Raw genomic sequence first — 19,346 nt, 5'->3', positions numbered from 1 at the left:
AAGATATTATTACAAAATGTATACTTTTATTAATAATGGTGGATAAAGAATGGATATCTTTTCCTAATTCATTATTATCAGTCTGAAATTATTATGGTCTTTATCCTTATTATGTTTCGTTGTAATATGACATATATGATGTGTTCTGTTATAATATGTATGCTTACATTGTAATATGATATGATATGTATGCTTCGTTCTCATATAAAATAATATATCAAAATTATTTTTTTATTAATAAATATAAGTGAAGTTAAAATACACCGTATACTATTTATTGTTAAAAAAATACCGAAATGACGTCTTTTACATCTAAATAGAGCTAAATAAGAGTATTCTAAAGGTGTCATTCCATGACGTGTATCGCAGTACGCCCGTATTCGCGTATCGAAAGATCCGACCAATATCGCTGATGTTCCGTTTTAACGTCCTCGATTGGAACGTGAGCGATCGGTCGGATCTTCGATACATGAATACGCACATACAGAGATACGCGTCATGGGACGGCACTGATACGTTATTTTTACATCTTATAATGTCATTTTTACGTTTTAATATGACGTCTATGGGTTGTGACTTATTCCGGTCATTTTCACGTCATTTTTACGTGATTATGAAAGGATAATTAACGTCACGACTGACCAAAACGTGAATATCACGTGACGCTGCTGCCTGGGTATAGATTTTTTGTTCTAAATTAAAGAAGGCTATAAAAAAGACTCGGCTTATAAACATTTCAGACATTCAGAACCGCGTGACAAAACTTAATGCGATATCCAAAGATGACTTTTCACAGAGTTTCTACAAGCCGTACAAATGTTGTCAAAAGTTTATGATCGGGGGATTACTTTAAAAAACAATAAAAGTCATTTGTATATTAATTAAATAGTGTTTATTTTCTTATAACATTCACCGAACTTTATTGTCACACTACATGTAGGGTAAGACCTCCCAAGAGTGTCCATCGCTCAAGAGTTTGCATTGAGCTTTACGACGAAACTATTATAGTATAGATCGTAAGAGCTGTATTTCATACAGAATGTGCCTTTTTCGTTTGTCAATCTGTGTATAAAAAATCGTTGTGATCGTTGCACCGATAAAAAAGATATTTTAAATTTGGTGATTTTGATCACTTTCTTTCTATATTTTTCAGGGATAAATTGATCGATTTCTACATTAAATTGTTAATTGCTTTGTGAATCTGTACTATTTATATTGTGTGTATGCATGTCTCTGCTTCATATTTGGTGAGATATATTTACTTAATATCTGTAATAATTTTTATATAGTTATATTAAAAGTAAAAAGTGACATGATCACTCAAAAATTCGCACTTGAGAACAGTAGCTCAAAAGTTCGTACATGAGCAGCACTGGCAAACGCCGATCGTTGGTAACATATTTTGTAACGATCTCTATTCAAGTTCTAAATCCGGTGAAAATTGGATCCAGTGCCAGAACTGCTGGCTCTGGGCCCATATCGATTGCGCCGAGATCGGCCGTCGATCGAAAACTTACTTGTATGAACTTGTGTATGTAAAAATACACTCAGGTATTTATAAACATATCTTTTTAATGAAAAATAAATGCTATTTTTACTTTAACATTACTTTTCTTATAAGCCACACTTTTTTCATAGTGCGAGCTCTTGTGCGAATTAATGGGAACTCTTGAGAAGGCACTTGCTCAAGAGTTCGCATTTTCCCTTTTTAGTAGAATTAATCTCCTGTAAAAACAAGTGATAATATTAAATTGATACTTGACAAATTTTTACCCTATAAGCGCATAATATTATTTAATATTTTAAGTATATTCTTAGAATATTAAATGATAAATGTATATTTAATATTCTAAGAGAAAATATGTTTAAAATATTAAATAATATTATGCGCTTATAGGATAATTTAAAGTATAAGGAATAATTTAAGCACCACTTTATTGTACAAACTCGGGTCCTTGTACAAGTTACGTAGCCTCAAAGAAAAAGTGCGCATTTTTGGGTAGTCTTACCCTACACATCAGGTAAAATTGTGTTTAGAATGAAAACGATATACATTATCCAGAGGAATTTCATTGTCCAAAGATAGTCTCATGCGGCGAGAATAGTAAAGAGGCGTGCTAAAAACAATAAACCTAAATTGAAAATCAAAGAAAATATTTATTAAATCTAATTTTAACAAGAGACAAAAATATCTATATACATATACATAGTAATGTATGTATACACATAGATTCTGCCATGCACGGAGAGCATATATAGCGAAAGTTAATCACAAATCGCATCGACTTCCGATTCCGCGGTAATTAATTTTGATCGTGATACATGTTCCTAGTATTTCGATTTCCCAACTTGATCTGCAACTTTAATTTCAACGATTATTCTATTTCACTATATTGTATCAATTGAAACTTTTTGGAATATATTGTGACACAATACCTTCAATAAATGTCAATCGTTATATAAAATGTAATTACATTTAATTTAATTATTTTACATAATTATTTAATTAAGTCATTTGTGAGAGTGTTGTATTGTGTCAAGCACTGCATAACAAAAGGAATCACCAACTCTTCCTGATTTAGCAACATCGGTACAGCAATGCGAATGCTTCCGCTTTCCTTTTAACACAATCACTCTCCGTGTACGGTTCAAACTATGCTTTGTAACTACCATGCTATGTACCCGTACAAACCGTATTTGACGACACTATTTATTGTACATTACGGAGACTTAAATAAAGTGATAAATAATATTAAAGTCTCTATCTATCATAACGAAAATTCATAGCAAAAATTCTTGTAACAGAATGTTTCGTGATATTTTATAAGAACTATTTTCTATAAAAAAAAACATCTTTACAATAATAAATAAAAAAATATCATAAAAAATACCTTATTTACTAAAGAATCGAAAAAATATCTTATTTACTATTAAGAAGAAATTACAGAATTATTTCATAAAACAAAAAATAATTATAAATAAATCAGAAGGAATGTGTATGTGTGGAGTATATATACCTTTGTAAATCTAAAAGTATATGCATTTAAATGAGAAATCATATTAATTATCACTATGCATATCTTGGTAATAAAAAAGAGAGTCATGCATTATTGGACACCAGTACCAATTTAATAATATAGTTGAAAAAAAGAAAATTTATGCGGGTAGATTCTAGAAAGCTATTAATTATTGTCACATATGGTTGCACCGAAACCAATCGTTAAAGTTTTTCTTCGATTTTACGATACCAAAAAGAGTTAATCGTCCGCGTTTATATGCGAACGAAAATTTCACAGCATGCTGTGATCCATCGCCATCCGGTAGAAAACCAGTTGAGACTCCAATCTTTGGTCAATAAACTCACCCCGAAGGCTTCTCATCCTTATCACCAAAATCGGACCTGATATCGATGATGCCGATACCATTATCCAAGATCTTGCCTTCTTTGCACTGATAATAAGGCACACATTCGCAGTCGTCAGGTTTCGGTGTTTGATTCGTGATGCCGAGGATGACATTTGAGGAAGCAGTAGTGGTGGTGACGTTGCTGAAGATGTCTTTGATGATGCTATCGACATCGCCGCCTATCGCGGGTACCCCCTGAGGGGTCGTAGTATTTTGGGGGAACGCCTGATCGATGAGATCGGCGAGACTACCTTTTTCTTGCGGCAATGCCGTCACTAAAGTCAGGCCAACCAAGGCCAATGCAGAAACCAGTTGCTGCATGGTTTGCGCCAAGGATTCTTGACTGAACAAACATGAAAAATGGTGTAATATCTCAAAGGTTGTATCGCGGAACGATCGTATCTAAACCGATTTTACGACGGTTTCGCAAAATCTCATAATGGCAATCATAAAGAGGAAACATCTTTTTTTTTTGAAGCTATAAATAGCGATGATACATCGATGCCTCACTCTAAGATAAAAAAGGAAAAAAAAATGCAAACTAAGTAGCTCGAGAAATCTTTAATCACATTTGTCTTTCGTGCGATCATTAACATGAAGCAATTTAGTCTTCGGTAATTCTTGGTTATCATCGAGAAGCATTGAATAAAATGCACTTTAATGTAGTAGATAACATGTTTACATGCTGCGTTAATGAAGGATATATAATAAATTTATATGTGGAAATAGTTTTGACATCACTGGTGAATTTTTTGAAGGACATTTAAAATTGCATTATGGAACGAGCTTGCTATTTTATATTTCATTTTTTACAATCGAACTTGTCGCCATAAATGAAAATATTTTTATTTATTACGAAAAAAATTAGATTTTGAAGTTATAATAATTACATAACAATAAAGAAGTAGAAATACCAATAATATAATACATACATATGTCCTATATGTTTTGGTAATCTATACATATACATAATTTTTCTACTTCTCGGGATTCTCCCGAGTTGTCGGAAACGAGATTAAATCATATTAGGCGTTTCACAATCCTAGTAATTCATGATAACGAAGCATAAAAAGTTTTTGTCTAATCAAAACAAAGAAAATGCAACTATTAACAGATATCAGACAAAGCTGCGTATTCGAATTTACTTGTAATTTTTACAGTTATCTAACAGATAATTATGACAAATAACTATGTAACAAATGATGATAAATTAACAGCTTTTACGCATGCATAAATCATTTTAAAAAATTAATTAATATTCTCTAATCTAATTTATATAATATATAAAATATTATATATTCTATTTCATAAAAATATTAATGTACAATAAAAATATTTTTTATGAAATAGAATTCATAATTTTATATATGCATAGACACATCTCAAAGTATATTAATTAAATTTAACTGATGAGTATATCTATTATATATTTTAATACTTCAATTTTACTATCTCTATATTTTTGTATATTTTACTATTATATCTAAGATATTCTTCTATTTATAACAATAACAGTAAAATTATTTCAAACTTTCAATCCAATGTTAAATCTGAAAGAAAACATTAGAACAAGGACTTTTATAATTTTCCTAAAAAACGTATGACCATAAAATACACGCGACGCAATAATTTGACCACATAATTATTCAGAACACTTGATACCTTCAGATAATTAACATTATCTGCGAGGTGCTTCCGCAATAAAGATGCACATGGATATTCGTCATCCTTTACATAAATATTCGTCAACACTATTATTCTTATTTTATATTTGTTATGTGCATAAACACACTCTGATAGATGTATTGCGAAGCTAGAAATATTTTGTCACTTATTCTGAACATTCAACATTTTTTTACCACAAGAATAAAAGATTAATTTGATAATTGATACATTGATAATTACACGATAATGCTGTAGTAAGTTATGTAATATTTCGATTGCAGAATCTTCTTACGAAAAGTTTATTTAAAATTACTTGCCACTGACCTTTTTGCGGCAAATTTTTCGCAAATCAGAACGAAAAACATATATCGTTAAACCGATATCAGCTTCCAGCTATTTAGCCCAGAAATTACAATAATTTTGTTTCAAGAAGTTATGAAAGAAAATTATATACAATAGGATGATTTCGAGAATTTTACATGTCGAAATTATATAATCATTATATGATTATATACATTATTGTAATAAACGCGATCATATGCTTAAGACAGAAAAATCGATATTATTGAGCATAATCTATTATAATTTAGATTATGATTCCTCTCTCTCTCTCTCTCGAATAAACAGCAAACTTTATCACTGAACATTCAGAAAACTCGAGCGAAGCAAGTTTATATTATGATCAAATTTGATATAGTACTTACCAGAAGAAAATACCAAAACACAATGAATAACAAATGAACACCTTCCACTCGGAGCAGCAATGCTCGAATAGTTCGGTTCCGAGTTAAGATCGTGATTTCCTCTGTGTATCAAGAAATCCCTACTCCAAGCACGTTTATCATGGATTCTCCCCACTTTCCTTCTGTCATTACTACTCCAAGACTTGGAGAACCGGCATTTCCCACCCATACATCGATTCTGAGACTCGACGTTGTTTTCCTGGAAGTTCCAGTAGAGAAACTCTTAATTAACATTCCCTTAATTGATGCAAAATTCCCCTTTTTCGTGACGCACAACTCGAAAAATTCTTTAAAAAAAAATATAAATATCTGTTGACTTAACTGACCTTAGGCCAATAATGATTAAGCGAGTCCTTCAGATACGGATATGTTTTGCAAAAGAGGTCTTTGAGTTTTTTTGAAAAATGTCAGTTATGGTCATATTTTGTCAAATAGTACTTTGTCCAGATTCTTACAAACTATAACCAGCAATAATTTATTTAACTACACGAAAAGAATTATTTTACTAAAGAATCTAAAAATTTAGATCATACCTGAAAATAATATAGTTGGATCATCAAAGTAATTATGTAGAACTCTCAAGCATGATGAGCAATTGTGCAAAATGTTTTGATATTCCAGCAACCAGTGTGAGCGTATATCCATAATTATATTAATTATTTTCAATGATTCAATAAAATTATTTTTAAACTTGTATATAGATGAATATTTTAAATACAGTAAAGTATTCTTTTTGTGTACAATTTCAGTATTAAAATCTGATAATTGTATTACTGAAAAACTCCACGTAAAAATATATACTCTTGTCGCTTCGCGTGTCTTAACCGAGACACTACCGTGTCTCTTGATTCTTACCGTGAAAGCCTCAGGCGCGGATGTACATGATAAATTGATAATCTTTTACGTCTTTACTTGGTTTCAATTGTATTTGCTGCTGAATGGTGTATTCTGCAATACCAGTTTCGATCTTTATCTAGGTTCTCTTCAGTGGATGGCTCCGAATAAACATTTTTATTAACAAACCAAGCAAATCAAAAAAGTTTATTCATTTCGTGCAATTAGATGAAATATAAACGCTGCAATAAGAAATTTGAATAGATTATTTGGCTGAAGATAATGTGTGTGAACTTCACATAAAATTTGAAGTTACGTATAAGTATTTGTCTAAGTTGAAGAAATTAATGTCGATTTTTTGCTAGTGGATAATAAATTGTCAAATGTACGTAACATTCAAATTAAATACGATTTTAGTAATTGTTTCTAAGTTGTTACTAGACACTTTTATAAAACGCGTTTCATAAAAAGCCTGCACTGAAAAAAATTTCTGGTTGAAAATGGACGAATCAGAATTTTCTGATTAAATTTATTAGAATTCTAATTGAGATAACAGGAATTCTGGTTGATACAATATTTCTGGTAAAATCTACTAGAATTCTCATTTTTACCAGAATAATTATATCAATCAGAATTTTAATTATCTCAACTAGAATTCTAATAGATTTAACCAGAAAATTCTGATTCGTCCATTTTCCACCAGAATTACTATTTAATCCAACCAGACCATTTTTCTCAGTGTGGAAATCGCAAATTTTTTATGTTAAGATCAAATATGTGTATAAAATGTATCTGATTATTTTTTAAATGCGTTATAAAGATGCATACATCTCGTTTGCCGTATGATTCTTTTTCACGTAGCTTGCTACAAAAAAAGAGACCGTAAAATATCCTACACTGTTAAATCTATAATGTCAATTTAACTTAACGTGAGTCGCCACTGCTCCTACTAAACATATCATTATTTTTTATCAAAATGATAGTTAAATTTGACACTATACCGTGTCAATTTGACACTATACAATGTCAAATTAACACTATAGTGTCAAATATAACCATTGTTTTAGTATAAAATAACGACATGATTGAGTAGGAGTAGTGGCGACTCACGTTAGGTTAAATTTGACACTATAGATTTAACAGTGTATAATAAAATATAACAAATAAGTACGCAAATTTTAATCTTATCTAATTGTAAGAAATTACCTATATAAACGAAACAGTTACAGATCACTGATATTTATATCAATATGAAAACTACGTCATTCTCTTTCTCTTTTTACATCAATACTTAAACCATATATCGTAATACCTGTTGTTTGAGTTTCCTTAAAGCTTATAGGAATATGATAGTATAAGTATAATGTTGGTAAGCTACTTACCCTGATTTGTCCAGTGTCTCATTAGAGGAAAAGTATGTTAAAAAATGGACAGTCGAGTATGTGTCACTTCGTCATTAATGACGCACGTTGATACAGAAAGAGATTGTCAAGCTTTGATCACCGTTTGGTTGCACACAATTCAGGTGACACATAGTATCATCAGATATTGTCCGCAGGTGTTGCAATAGGCATTTTATTCAATATTATATCTGATCGGAAATGCCGCTTAACATCCTCATTTTATCGAACGCGAAAAATATAAATGACAATATTTATTAGCTCGAAAGTAAACTCTCTGCAAAAATATGGACAAGTTAAAACAAGATTTATACTTATATAGTGAAATTAAGAAATCGTAATCTTTAAAATTAGCTATGCAATTGAGAAACAAATTCCGTTTTCTCATAATTCTTTCATGAAAGAGACTAATGAGTTATTATTTGCATATTTTATGTGTTATTTACAGTAACACGCGCGATTACACCACAACTTGAAAAGAATTGAGTACGTTAAAATATTCTGTAGTAATTTAAAAGATACCATCATTGGCGATAATTATAATTAATTATTATTATCAGGAAGTCATAAATACGTCTAGCTTAACTAAATGGTCTTCATTTAAAACGCATCTTTACGTCAGTAAAACATCTTCCAGAATTAAATATTCTTATAAATATACGTAAGTTATTTTCATAATGTTCGGCCATTGATTAATCTAAGATCGTACTTCTCGAATTGTTTCAAAACGTAATTCTTATTAATTCCTTTGAATTAATCATATTCTTAAAGAGAGAATATATGTAAAAATATAAGAGAGAATATAAAGTAAAAAAACTGTATGTGATAGCAAAGTTCAGTATTTGTGTGACGAGATAAATGCTGCATTTATAATGAACATAAATATCGTGATTATATTATCATCAAAGACTTTGAACTTAGCGAAATTGCTCTAAGAAAAACGCAAATACAGTGAATGCAAAAAGTATTCGTATAAAGGAGATATCTTTTAAAAAAAACTTTATTTTTACAAAGTAAATATTAGCTAACAACTTATTAATAAAGAATACAATAGAATGCATATATACATTTTCAAAATTATTAAGTGTTTGATAAATTTTCGCCGGTTTTTTGTGAAATTTTGCTTTTAAACGTTTGCTAACAGTTATTAACTTTAATAATTAATCAACATTTAATGTCTCTAACAATTATTTCAGCGTTTGACATGGATCTTCATCAAGTAATGCTTTCAGTTGTTAATCTTTTAATTTTTCGGTGCACCTTCACCTTCTTTATCTTTTATCGAAATCATCACTTGAAAGCGTTGAAATCACTCTTTCGGATGGAGAATGCTCCCCACACACCTCCACAAGCAAACAATAACTTTCAGCCGCACTTTTCTTAACAATAAACCAATGCAGTGAAACTTCCCGTAAATGTTGTTTTTGTTGGCACAAAAGTCGACGTTTTCAACGCAATGACAAAAATGTTGTTTACACGTCCATCAAATGTCATATACTAAACATAAAAGATTGTGTATAAACTCTCAAATACAACAGTTGCCATTGGAATTCTATGCATGTAGTATTTGTGACGACGTCTCTTAAAAAACGACGGAAACATATTCAAACACATTTAATATTTTATATATAAAATGATATGTATAATAATAATTAGAACATTATATAGAGGAAAGTCGCCGATACTGACATACCACTTTGTTTTTAGACAATATTTCTTAAACAAAAGATAAAAATAAAACTTTAAAAGCATACTCATACAGCACAGAATTTATAGCAATATCGCTGCAAAATCTCTGCAATACTGCTGCAACATGCAATGTTGCTGCAATATTGCAGCAGTGTTGCTGCAACTTTATGCTGTAGGGGTAAGTACAAACTAAAAGTGTCTTCTATCAAACAGTATAAGCAGTTTTTATAATAGTTTGCAATTTTGCAATAAATAATTTTTTCGTAAGATAAACAAAAATAAGCGTCTAACAAAATGGGTTCCAAAACTGACACAGTGGGTAGTAATGCTACGTATTCATATTCTTTTTATTTTACAAGCATTATCTATATAAAATACCTACAAATGAATGTATATAAGATTTTCCAGAATCTTTTTGCTTATAAAACGTTTTTATTGAATTATATGCATATTTATTTTATGCTGTTCTGCAAGATACAAATATGTAATGCGAAAGTTTTTCAAGAATTTTTCCATATATGTACGATTGCCTTCAGCTCTATGTGTCAAATACACTTATTTGACACTATAAAGCACCATTATAAAGATTAAGTTAGCTCATGATCTATTTTACAGACAGGTGTGGCGGTTTACGCTGCACCCCAATTTTAAATTTAAAATCGTATTATGAAAAGACTAAGAGAAAAAATAATATAAATAGAACTGATTTAGGAAACTACAAGCATTTAAAATGACGTAATATTATCAATAATATAGTCACTTATTATTTAAACCACGCAATTTGCAAAAGAAAATCGTAAGAATTTTATTTTCGCATTCGTAGAATTCGTTTTTAGCTGATTTGGTATAGAAACAAGCTATAAATATACGAATTATGAGTTTGTACTTCTTTAATTAACTAAACAGATCATAATTTTATTAGTATTAATAAAATGCAATAGTTAATTTCTGAGAAATAAGGGGGTGTCACTTCAGGACCTGTGTCAGTATCGGTGACTTTCCTCTATTATGAAGGTTATCCATTTCGCGGGTTTTCTCCGTGTCCAAATCCATTCTTGGAAAGCCAACGTTTCGTGAACCTTGCAGTCCACTTCATCAGGGCGAGGAGCAGCCTGATACTTTCCTCTATTATCTTCACACAAAATAACTGAAAATTAAAAATTTGAATCCACAAAAAATATAAGTTGATAAATTTAGCTTCTAAGATCACGCGAAGCTCTTTTATTTATGTTTATTTAGAACAACGTACTTACTACATAAAATTGTTAATTAATTTTTTATAACAAATAATTATAAATAAAAATTTGCCTTGTACGAATACTTTTTGCACTGACTGTACGTAAAATATAGTAATTATAGACAATACTATTTTTTCAATTTAATGCATAAATAAAGGTATTATTTCTTTTTAATGATACCTATGTATTTATGCAAAGAAAATTTTAATTCCTATTTTTTAAATTCTACATTATTCTCAATGTATAAAATTATTTTATTACAATTAATTTTTAGTATTATATTATACGATTTTTTATATAATTGAATAAAGTGTATATTTAATTCTCAATATACGCAATTATTTCAATACAAATAATTTAATATATTATCTAATTTATTATGCAATTGGATGAATATATAATTAATTATTGAAAAATTGTTACTGTGGTAGACCTCTTCTACTCAATTCTCCAGTTCTGGAATCAGTTCTTCCAATAGCCGTGATCGTCTAGTGGTTAGGACCCTACGTTGTGGCCGTAGTAACCCAGGTTCGAATCCTGGTCACGGCAATGTGAATAACATTGTCACGGTGGAAGCTTTTTTTTTAATTGATTTCCAAAGTATGTATTTGAGAATTATAGTCATGTCAAATTATGTACTTAAAAAATAAAATTCACAATTTTGAAAAAATGATTTCTTGATTTTTTGTTCGGATGTGTGTTTTGAAAACTCATGTCTGTCAACTATTTACTTCTAGAATTTCTTAAATTGGTGTTTGGAATACATGACAGAAAGAATACAGAAATAAAGAAATATTTAATATGTACATATGTACAACCATTTATTTAAAAATGCCGTTTAGGACACATGTTTATATGGACTTTTTTACTTGAAATAAACCAAAGAATCGCTCTATTGAGTATGGCAACATACTTAACTAACACCCTGTAATTATATATATATATATATATATATACATATACACAACAAAAATATCAACTCTCGCAAAATTTTATAACTATCTTTGCTATTTATCTTTTTACATATTTATCTTGTTATTAATAATGTTAGTTATATTGTTTATTATAGTCCTCTCGATCGAGGTATATATTTAATTTAGAATTTTTTCTATTTACCGGTGAACAATATTCAATTCCGAATGTTTACTTAATTCTTCCAGTAGCCGTGATCGTCTAGTGGTTAGGATCCTACGTTGTGGCCGTAGTAACCCAGATTTGAATCATGGTCACGGCAATGTATAAAACATTACCACGGTGGGAACCTTTTTTGTAAACTTTTTGATTATTCATATTCAAACAATATAGTCATACAACTATAGTCACATTTCAAAGATTTGCGTTTTTCTAGAGCTATCTTAAGGAATGTCTGCAGATTACTTTATTATATCATGAAATAAATTGTGCTTAACTTTATGGCGAATAATTTTTCAATGTCTTATAATTCAAAAGATTATGAGAAACATTTGTCTCGAAACTAGGACAAATATGTGCTTAACCTCCGAGTGTTTCCCACGCTACGATAAGATTTATGTTACATAATTATCGATAGCTGAAACAAATATATTCAGATATTCGTTTTCGGAGAATGCATTTATGACGCACTATTATTACTCATTGCATAACGAGAAGATTTAACGAAACACGAATTGTTCGAGCGAACTAAAATAAATAACGTAGAATGAAGTACGTATAGATATTAAAGAAGATTCAAATTATTAAAATACCACACTTTATTATTATTATAATTTTCATAAGTTGTGAATGATATTGTACGTACACAGCACATCGTAGTCGCGCTCGCGAGCGTTAAACTAGAGTATCAAACTACAATACACATCATTTATACGCCATAAGTCGCGAACTGTTGATCTATCCATTGACGATGTTGCGATACACTAGCGTATACTGCAGGTACATTAGAAGCTCCACAACCAATACCCCATGATACAATACCGGCCTAAAATAAGAATTTATCCAAGTTCATTTCTTTTATTCAATAGAAAAATGAATATTGAATTCAATTTATGTTATGAATTTAAAATACTTATATGAACTGAATTTAAAGTAGCAAATAAAATTAATAATAGTTTATATAAATCTTATAAAAAAATATATAAGAATTAAAAAAATCAATTTTACTCATTAAAACAGTATAATTAATACAACAACGCGGATATTTAAAACAAAATTTATATTTAAAGAAAAATTAAAAAGAAGATATTAAGTTTGTCCATTCCTTTCCGCTCACTGCTAAATTCTTTTTAGTACATAAAAATATTAAGTATTTTTATTATAATCTTTTTCACCTGAAAGAATTGTCCTGTAGCGGCTTGACAAACCAACGGTCCACCGCCGTCACCGCGGCAGGTATCTTTATTTGCTTCACCGCCAGCGCAGATAAATGATCCATGCAATTGAAAGTATTGACCCAATTTCGTACTTCGTAAACGTGTCTGACAATCGTCTTGATTAATGATAGGAAGATTCACCTTTCGAAGCTCGGCCCGATATTGTCCTTCCGGTCCTAGAACGAGATTGTGAAAGAATGCCATGACTGCTGATAAGCAAAAGAAATAATAAACAAAAATCAGTAAACTCAAAGATTTAAGAAAAAATTCGAGCTCACCAAATGAATTGCTGCCCCATCCTAACCCGTAGCATCTGGTCCCGGCCAAGAAGACTTTACCTTGTTTAGGAAGGCAAATTGGTAAGATGTTCGCGCTATAAGTGATTGGTTTTGCCAAAACGAGGACAGCAACATCATGGAAAAGCCCGTCGTTATAATAAGACGGATGTATAGCTATTGCGACGATTTTCACTTCTTGAATAGGCAACGGTTGAATATTATTTCCTATGTTCCACTGTCCGAAGCGCGCAATCAGATTTTCAGGCTTTTGGCTGTCGGAAAATTAAGATTAAGAAAAAAATAAGCCGATCATAATTAATGAAACTGTGAGATACGTTTTAAAAAGTCATTTTTTAGACGTTTCTTGTATTTTTTGTACACACGTACTTTACAACACAGTGAGCAGCAGTGAGGATAGCCCCATTACTGATTATCGAAGCACCGCAGTGAAAAATGTAAGGATCGGTCGTGGATTTTAGGAGTGCGACCATCCATGGAAATTCAGCAAAATAGGTTTTCTCGGAATCAGTGGAAAAAGGTTGCGCTGTAAGAGACTGCTGTCATTATCACTCGAGCAATAGCCTTGGATCAGATATACTATGAATTCATACCTCACTTAGGTGACTTTGACCAAACTTGATCAAATTTCGATTAACGGATAATTCGACTGGCAGAAACGCTTAAGACAAAAAGTCTATAATACACAATTGGTTATTTTTAATCTTTTTTCGATAAGCACATAATTCCATTATTTAATTAAATTTCATTAATTAAATCTATTTATATTTATTTATGTTACTTACACGTACTTGTTTTTACGAATGTAAAAAAAGTTTAATTTTAATCTCTGTTCAACTAACTCTTTTTCTTCTTTTAGTTTATACAAGAATTAGAAAAAGATGAATTGAACCGAGATTAAAGTTAATTTACAGTGATTGAAACGATTAATAAAATAGTGTTGATTGAGTTAATCAAAGTTTGGTCGAAATTTCTAGACATGGCTTTGCGTTACATCGTTAATGCGTATCTAATATAAATATGCGTGGCGCTTATACTTACATGGTGCGTAACTATTGTTTTGTATACCACAAGTGATTTCCGAAACCGGGTGATTGGATGATCCGTTCGCAACGTGAACAGTACTGGACGAGGAGGCGTCTCGAAGACCCTGACGATTGATCCCTGCGAATCGACAGCATACTTGGTCCGCCGAAGAACACAACGTAAACCTCGAATCAATTATACCAAGACCATCCGGACTGATCACGTTCCCTTCAAAACACAGCCAGGTCTTCACGCAGTAACATTCTTGCGATGTACCCGGATTTTTCAACCGGCCTAGATCCGTAATTGGCGCGGCTGATGATGTGTTTAGACAAGACGGTATGTTTGTCGATGTGCATATATTTCTCTCTGACAAGATCTGAGAAACTCTGGGGTCTATCATGGCACCACCACCAGACGTAACGACGATCGTACAGGTGAAACATAGAATGACGTTGTCGCATATGAAACATAATTGTACCTGACTAGGTGATGTTATAGTGACTGTGGATGGTACTGCGATCATCGCAGCAAGTTTGAGTGGTACTATAGTAATCGTGGTCGGAGAGTTCGTCGTTAGTTGTGTCATATTCGCAAGTATCCTGCAGCAGACCAGGTCGTCGGGGCATAATCCGTACCGCGGATTTATTATACCCTCTCCGGAGATGGAGACTATTCCATTAGGATTACATAACGATATCATAACGCAGATACAGTCCATATTCAGTGGTACGATTATAGGAGAAGTCGACGATGCCGAAGTGGGTACTGTTGGTGCTGTAGTTGGAGTAGTTGGAGGTGTTGATGGTGGCATAGTTGGAAATGTTATTGAAGGCATTGTTGATGGCGCAGTTGGAGATGTAGCTGGAGGTGTCATACCAATTACATTTGTTGGAGATGTAGCTACATTTATTGGAGATGTAGCTAAAGGTATCACGGCCGTATTAGTTACATTTGGCAGATAGCAGCAGACCTCTAAGTCCCCAGTACATCTCCGATTAGTGGCAGAGCTGTACAAACTTAATTTAAGTAATCAAATACATTCTAGAGGTTGATTTCGCCAATATCAACCAACTTGAAATTTAATTTAGCCAGTAAATTAAATATAAAGCTTAAAATTTACAACTTAAAAGAAGAAATAAAAATTAATCAGAGTTTAGGACTTTAAAAATCGAATCCAAGATTAGATAAAATTAAAGTAACAAAGCTATAATATAAAATTAAAATTTGATATACATAAGTAACAGATTAAAATTAATCGATCTCAATAGATTAATAACGCATGCAATACTGACTGATATCAAACTTTGATAATTAACAATATAAATATGACACAATGAGACTCCAACAGATAAATTCGCAAAAGAAATTAAAACAAGGAAAAGCCAATGTGAACCGACACTAGTTGTTCGTGTGTAATAAAGTATTAAATTAGTGTACTGATGTTTCAATCCTTGGTATTGGGTCCTCTTCAGTGTATGAATATATGATCGATATATTTCACAAATTACAGAATAATGAGTAAAAGAGTCATCAAATCATCGTTAAGCTATTGTCAAAATTTAAAATCTTCATGTCGTCTGTCGTATTATATCGGATACTCATTTTTTATGTTATTATTTTACTGTTTATTAAAGATAATCCACAAATACTGTTGACGCGTGCGGATAAAAGAAACGTAGTAATGGCGCTAGACAAAACGGATTATATTAATAAGAAAATCCGACACTGATATATATACAGTTTTAAAACGTAATTCAATCAATAGAATTTTGAGTGAATTGAAATCGTTATTAAAAACTTGGAAGCAGTTTGATTTCGTGATCGATCATACACAAGTTTCTTAATTAATTCAACTAATGCAACACGAGGGCATACCGGTATGCCAAAAATTCATAAAACAGATAACTCTTTACGCATTATAGTATCTTCCATAGGAAGTCCGCTGCATAATTTAGAGATTTATTTACACTGAGTTTTAGATACATGCCTTGAAAAACCGATGGGTTATGTCAAAAACAGTTGTCAACTAGCTAAAGATATATCGTCAGATTAATTTACCAGATGATTCTTTGTCTCACTTGAAGTGGTTTCTCTCTTTACCAACGTGCCTGTTGAATTAGTTATTGAGAGCATTGAAAATCGTTGGTTGAGTATACAAGATAACATTAAATTACACAAAAAACGAATTAGAAAACAAAAAACTAAACCTTCAAAATGATACCGATTTATTGGACCTCTTGTATTATGATTTGGTCACGAAGGATTAATGTTTCTATGTCTTGTTGAATCTCTGTATCTATTTATATTTATACTTTATTTCAGGCCTGTCCAATTTGAGCTCCGGAGCCAAAACGCAAATCCATCGATGCAAAAAAATTCAATGCGGGTAAGATTTCGGGGATTATAAAATGTTGATATATATCTAAGTGATCAACGCTTATCAACGATTTATAGTTCCTAAAATCTTACATTGAATTTTTTTACGTTGATGGTTTTGCGTTGTGGCTCCGGAGCTCAAATTGGACAGACCTACTTTATTTATTTATTTGTCACGTTTCACATTTTAATATTCTCCTTGCGAACTGACATCTCACACTGTTCTAATATCTCGTTATATTCACATCATATTGTAATAGATCATCGTTAATCTGATTTCAATGTAAGTTTTTAGTAAATTTGACTTTTATATTTAATTTATGACTTTATTAATTTTAATTTTTGACTCGTTATTTTAGTGTAAAATTCTAACATGTACGGTTTGAGTATCCGATAAAATACGACAGACGACATGAAGATTTTAAATTTTGATAATAGTTTAACAATGATTTGATGACTTAGCGATATACTCATTATTCTATAATTTGTGAAGTATATCGATCATATATTCATACACTGAAGAGGACCTAATACCAAAAGGGTTGAAACGTTTGTACACTTTTAATTTAATATACATACTTTATTACGCACAACTAGTGTCGGCTCACATTGGCTTTTCCTTGTTTTAATTTCATTTGCGAGTTTGATAAACTCACCGCTCGTCGATTATTCCAGACCCATCGGTGATGATAGTCTGATTCCTGTCGCAAAGATAAAAAGGTACACAGATACAATCTCTTACCGGAGCGGCAGCGGTGGGAAAAATCTTGTCTAGCTTCTGATATCGCGGTTTGCACTTGAGCAGATTCAAAAAGAATACAGACGACGACTCGGTAAATGGCACCACATCCTGATTTCGAAAGAAAATGTCTTTTCGAATCATTATCGGTTTTTCAATCTGAACGTGTCCATGCTTCATTCTTTCTGAAGTAATTGTAACATTGATCGTCATCGCGACCATAGCTACTAGCACGTAAAGCCGCGACATGACGATATATCGTTACTATTCGGTAGAACGTTGTCTATTGAACGATTTTTTTAACACGAGCACGCATTTATGTATACAGGATGTACTAGTATTTCGCAGGTTTATGGGAACAGATGCAGATATGACGTTAATAGCATATTATCTTTTGTCATAACGACCAATTTTCGAAGGCAAAATATAATAGCAACGCGTCATGCATCAGCATGCGTTTAAAAATACAAAGAGAGTGTAGGGATTTGCAAAAAATAAAATACAAATAAGTAAAATATTTAAATATGAAAAAATTATAAAATTTTTATCCGTTGTACATGGAATAAAAACAAATTAAATCGATAATTTATTAATAACTCTTTTATATAAAATTAAACAAAAATGCTTGTTTAAATAATCAACAGCGTGAATACAAAAGAATTTATCCGATAAGACATTTTAAATAAATGTAATATTAATATTAATTTTCCATTTAAATAATCTAATGACAATTCTGCAGTAATTCGGCAGTATACGTGTATATATGTGAAGAACAATCAAATCGTTTAACTGATCAAATGCAAAGGATGTGACCTACTTACTCGATAGCCAACATCAAAAATAATGTGTCAACATCCTTCCAAGTTAAAATAATCAGATAGAATTTTAAACTGGTAATGCGTGTGTGGCGTGTTAGCTCATCTTTAAATAATACAATTATTAAATTATGTGATAAGAACAATAAAAACTGAATATGAAAAAATATGTGATAATTATTAATTACGATATACAATAGTACTTCTCTTTATATTAAATGCCAATTGATTCTTTTAAACTTCTTTGGTTGAAAAATAATAAGTAATATAAAAAAAGTAGGTTACTGTTGTATGAATTATCAAACTGATCTACGTGCAATTGTTATAGATATCGCAAAAGACGCAGTCACACAATATTTAACGATTTATTTTGATCTATATGTAAGGGCAGAAAGTATTATATATAGATTTTTGATAAATTCCATTGTATTACAAATACATCGTTACTACTGAATAAAACTTAATAAAGAGTGATATAATATTATGAGAAAAATACATTTTTCATTCAAATGCATATATTCTATGAATCATTATTAAACATAATACAATTTTGTACAAATACATTTAAATAATATATTAATATGGTGGAAGTAATAATAATATAATTATCCTTGGTACAAATATTTGGACTGGCGAGATGATTATGACGATATACGTAAGAATGTAATCTTAAAATACGAACGACTACAAAAAAAAAAGCGTGTCCAGAATGCACAAGATTAATTCCGAATAGGCGGAAATCTAATACGGCGAATAGAGGAAATACAAA

The 19,346-nt window shown here is 31.0% G+C and overlaps 2 protein-coding genes and 1 non-coding gene across 4 annotated transcripts; 1 reads left to right on the top strand and 2 right to left on the bottom strand.

Annotated features, from left to right (window-relative positions):
* Positions 1-1,974: 1,974 nt before the first annotated feature.
* LOC108728890 (uncharacterized) lies at positions 1,975-5,863 on the bottom strand. 2 transcript variants are annotated; one of them, XM_018457693.1, is made up of 4 exons: positions 5,775-5,863; positions 4,057-4,060; positions 3,365-3,746; positions 1,976-2,117 (listed from the first exon to the last, which is right to left on the bottom strand). In XM_018457693.1, the coding sequence occupies exons 3-4, from the start codon at positions 3,724-3,726 to the stop codon at positions 2,018-2,020; spliced, it is 462 nt and encodes a 153-aa protein (XP_018313195.1). In that variant the 5' UTR covers positions 3,727-3,746; positions 4,057-4,060; positions 5,775-5,863; the 3' UTR covers positions 1,976-2,017. The 2 variants fall into 2 exon arrangements, with proteins under 2 accessions (XP_018313196.1, XP_018313195.1); XM_018457694.1 differs by lacking the exon at positions 4,057-4,060 and having other exon boundaries at positions 1,975-2,117; positions 3,365-3,748.
* A 5,588-nt stretch (positions 5,864-11,451) lies between these two features.
* TRNAH-GUG (transfer RNA histidin (anticodon GUG)) lies at positions 11,452-11,523 on the top strand. Its single transcript has one exon. It is a non-coding gene; the product is annotated as a tRNA-His (tRNA).
* Positions 11,524-12,814: 1,291 nt separating this feature from the next.
* Positions 12,815-18,011, bottom strand: LOC108728889 (uncharacterized). Its single transcript, XM_018457692.1, has 6 exons — positions 17,680-18,011; positions 14,660-15,654; positions 13,988-14,144; positions 13,601-13,872; positions 13,281-13,498; positions 12,815-12,931 (listed from the first exon to the last, which is right to left on the bottom strand). The coding sequence occupies exons 1-6, from the start codon at positions 18,009-18,011 to the stop codon at positions 12,815-12,817; spliced, it is 2,091 nt and encodes a 696-aa protein (XP_018313194.1).
* Positions 18,012-19,346: the final 1,335 nt, after the last annotated feature.

This window comes from Mycetomoellerius zeteki, unplaced genomic scaffold (assembly GCF_001594055.1).
Source record: "Mycetomoellerius zeteki isolate Tzet28-1 unplaced genomic scaffold, Tzet1.0 scaffold656, whole genome shotgun sequence".
NCBI classification, from domain to species: domain Eukaryota; kingdom Metazoa; phylum Arthropoda; class Insecta; order Hymenoptera; family Formicidae; genus Mycetomoellerius; species Mycetomoellerius zeteki.
The sequence above is the reverse complement of the archived record's forward strand: the minus strand, read 5'-3'. Positions and strand labels throughout refer to the sequence as shown.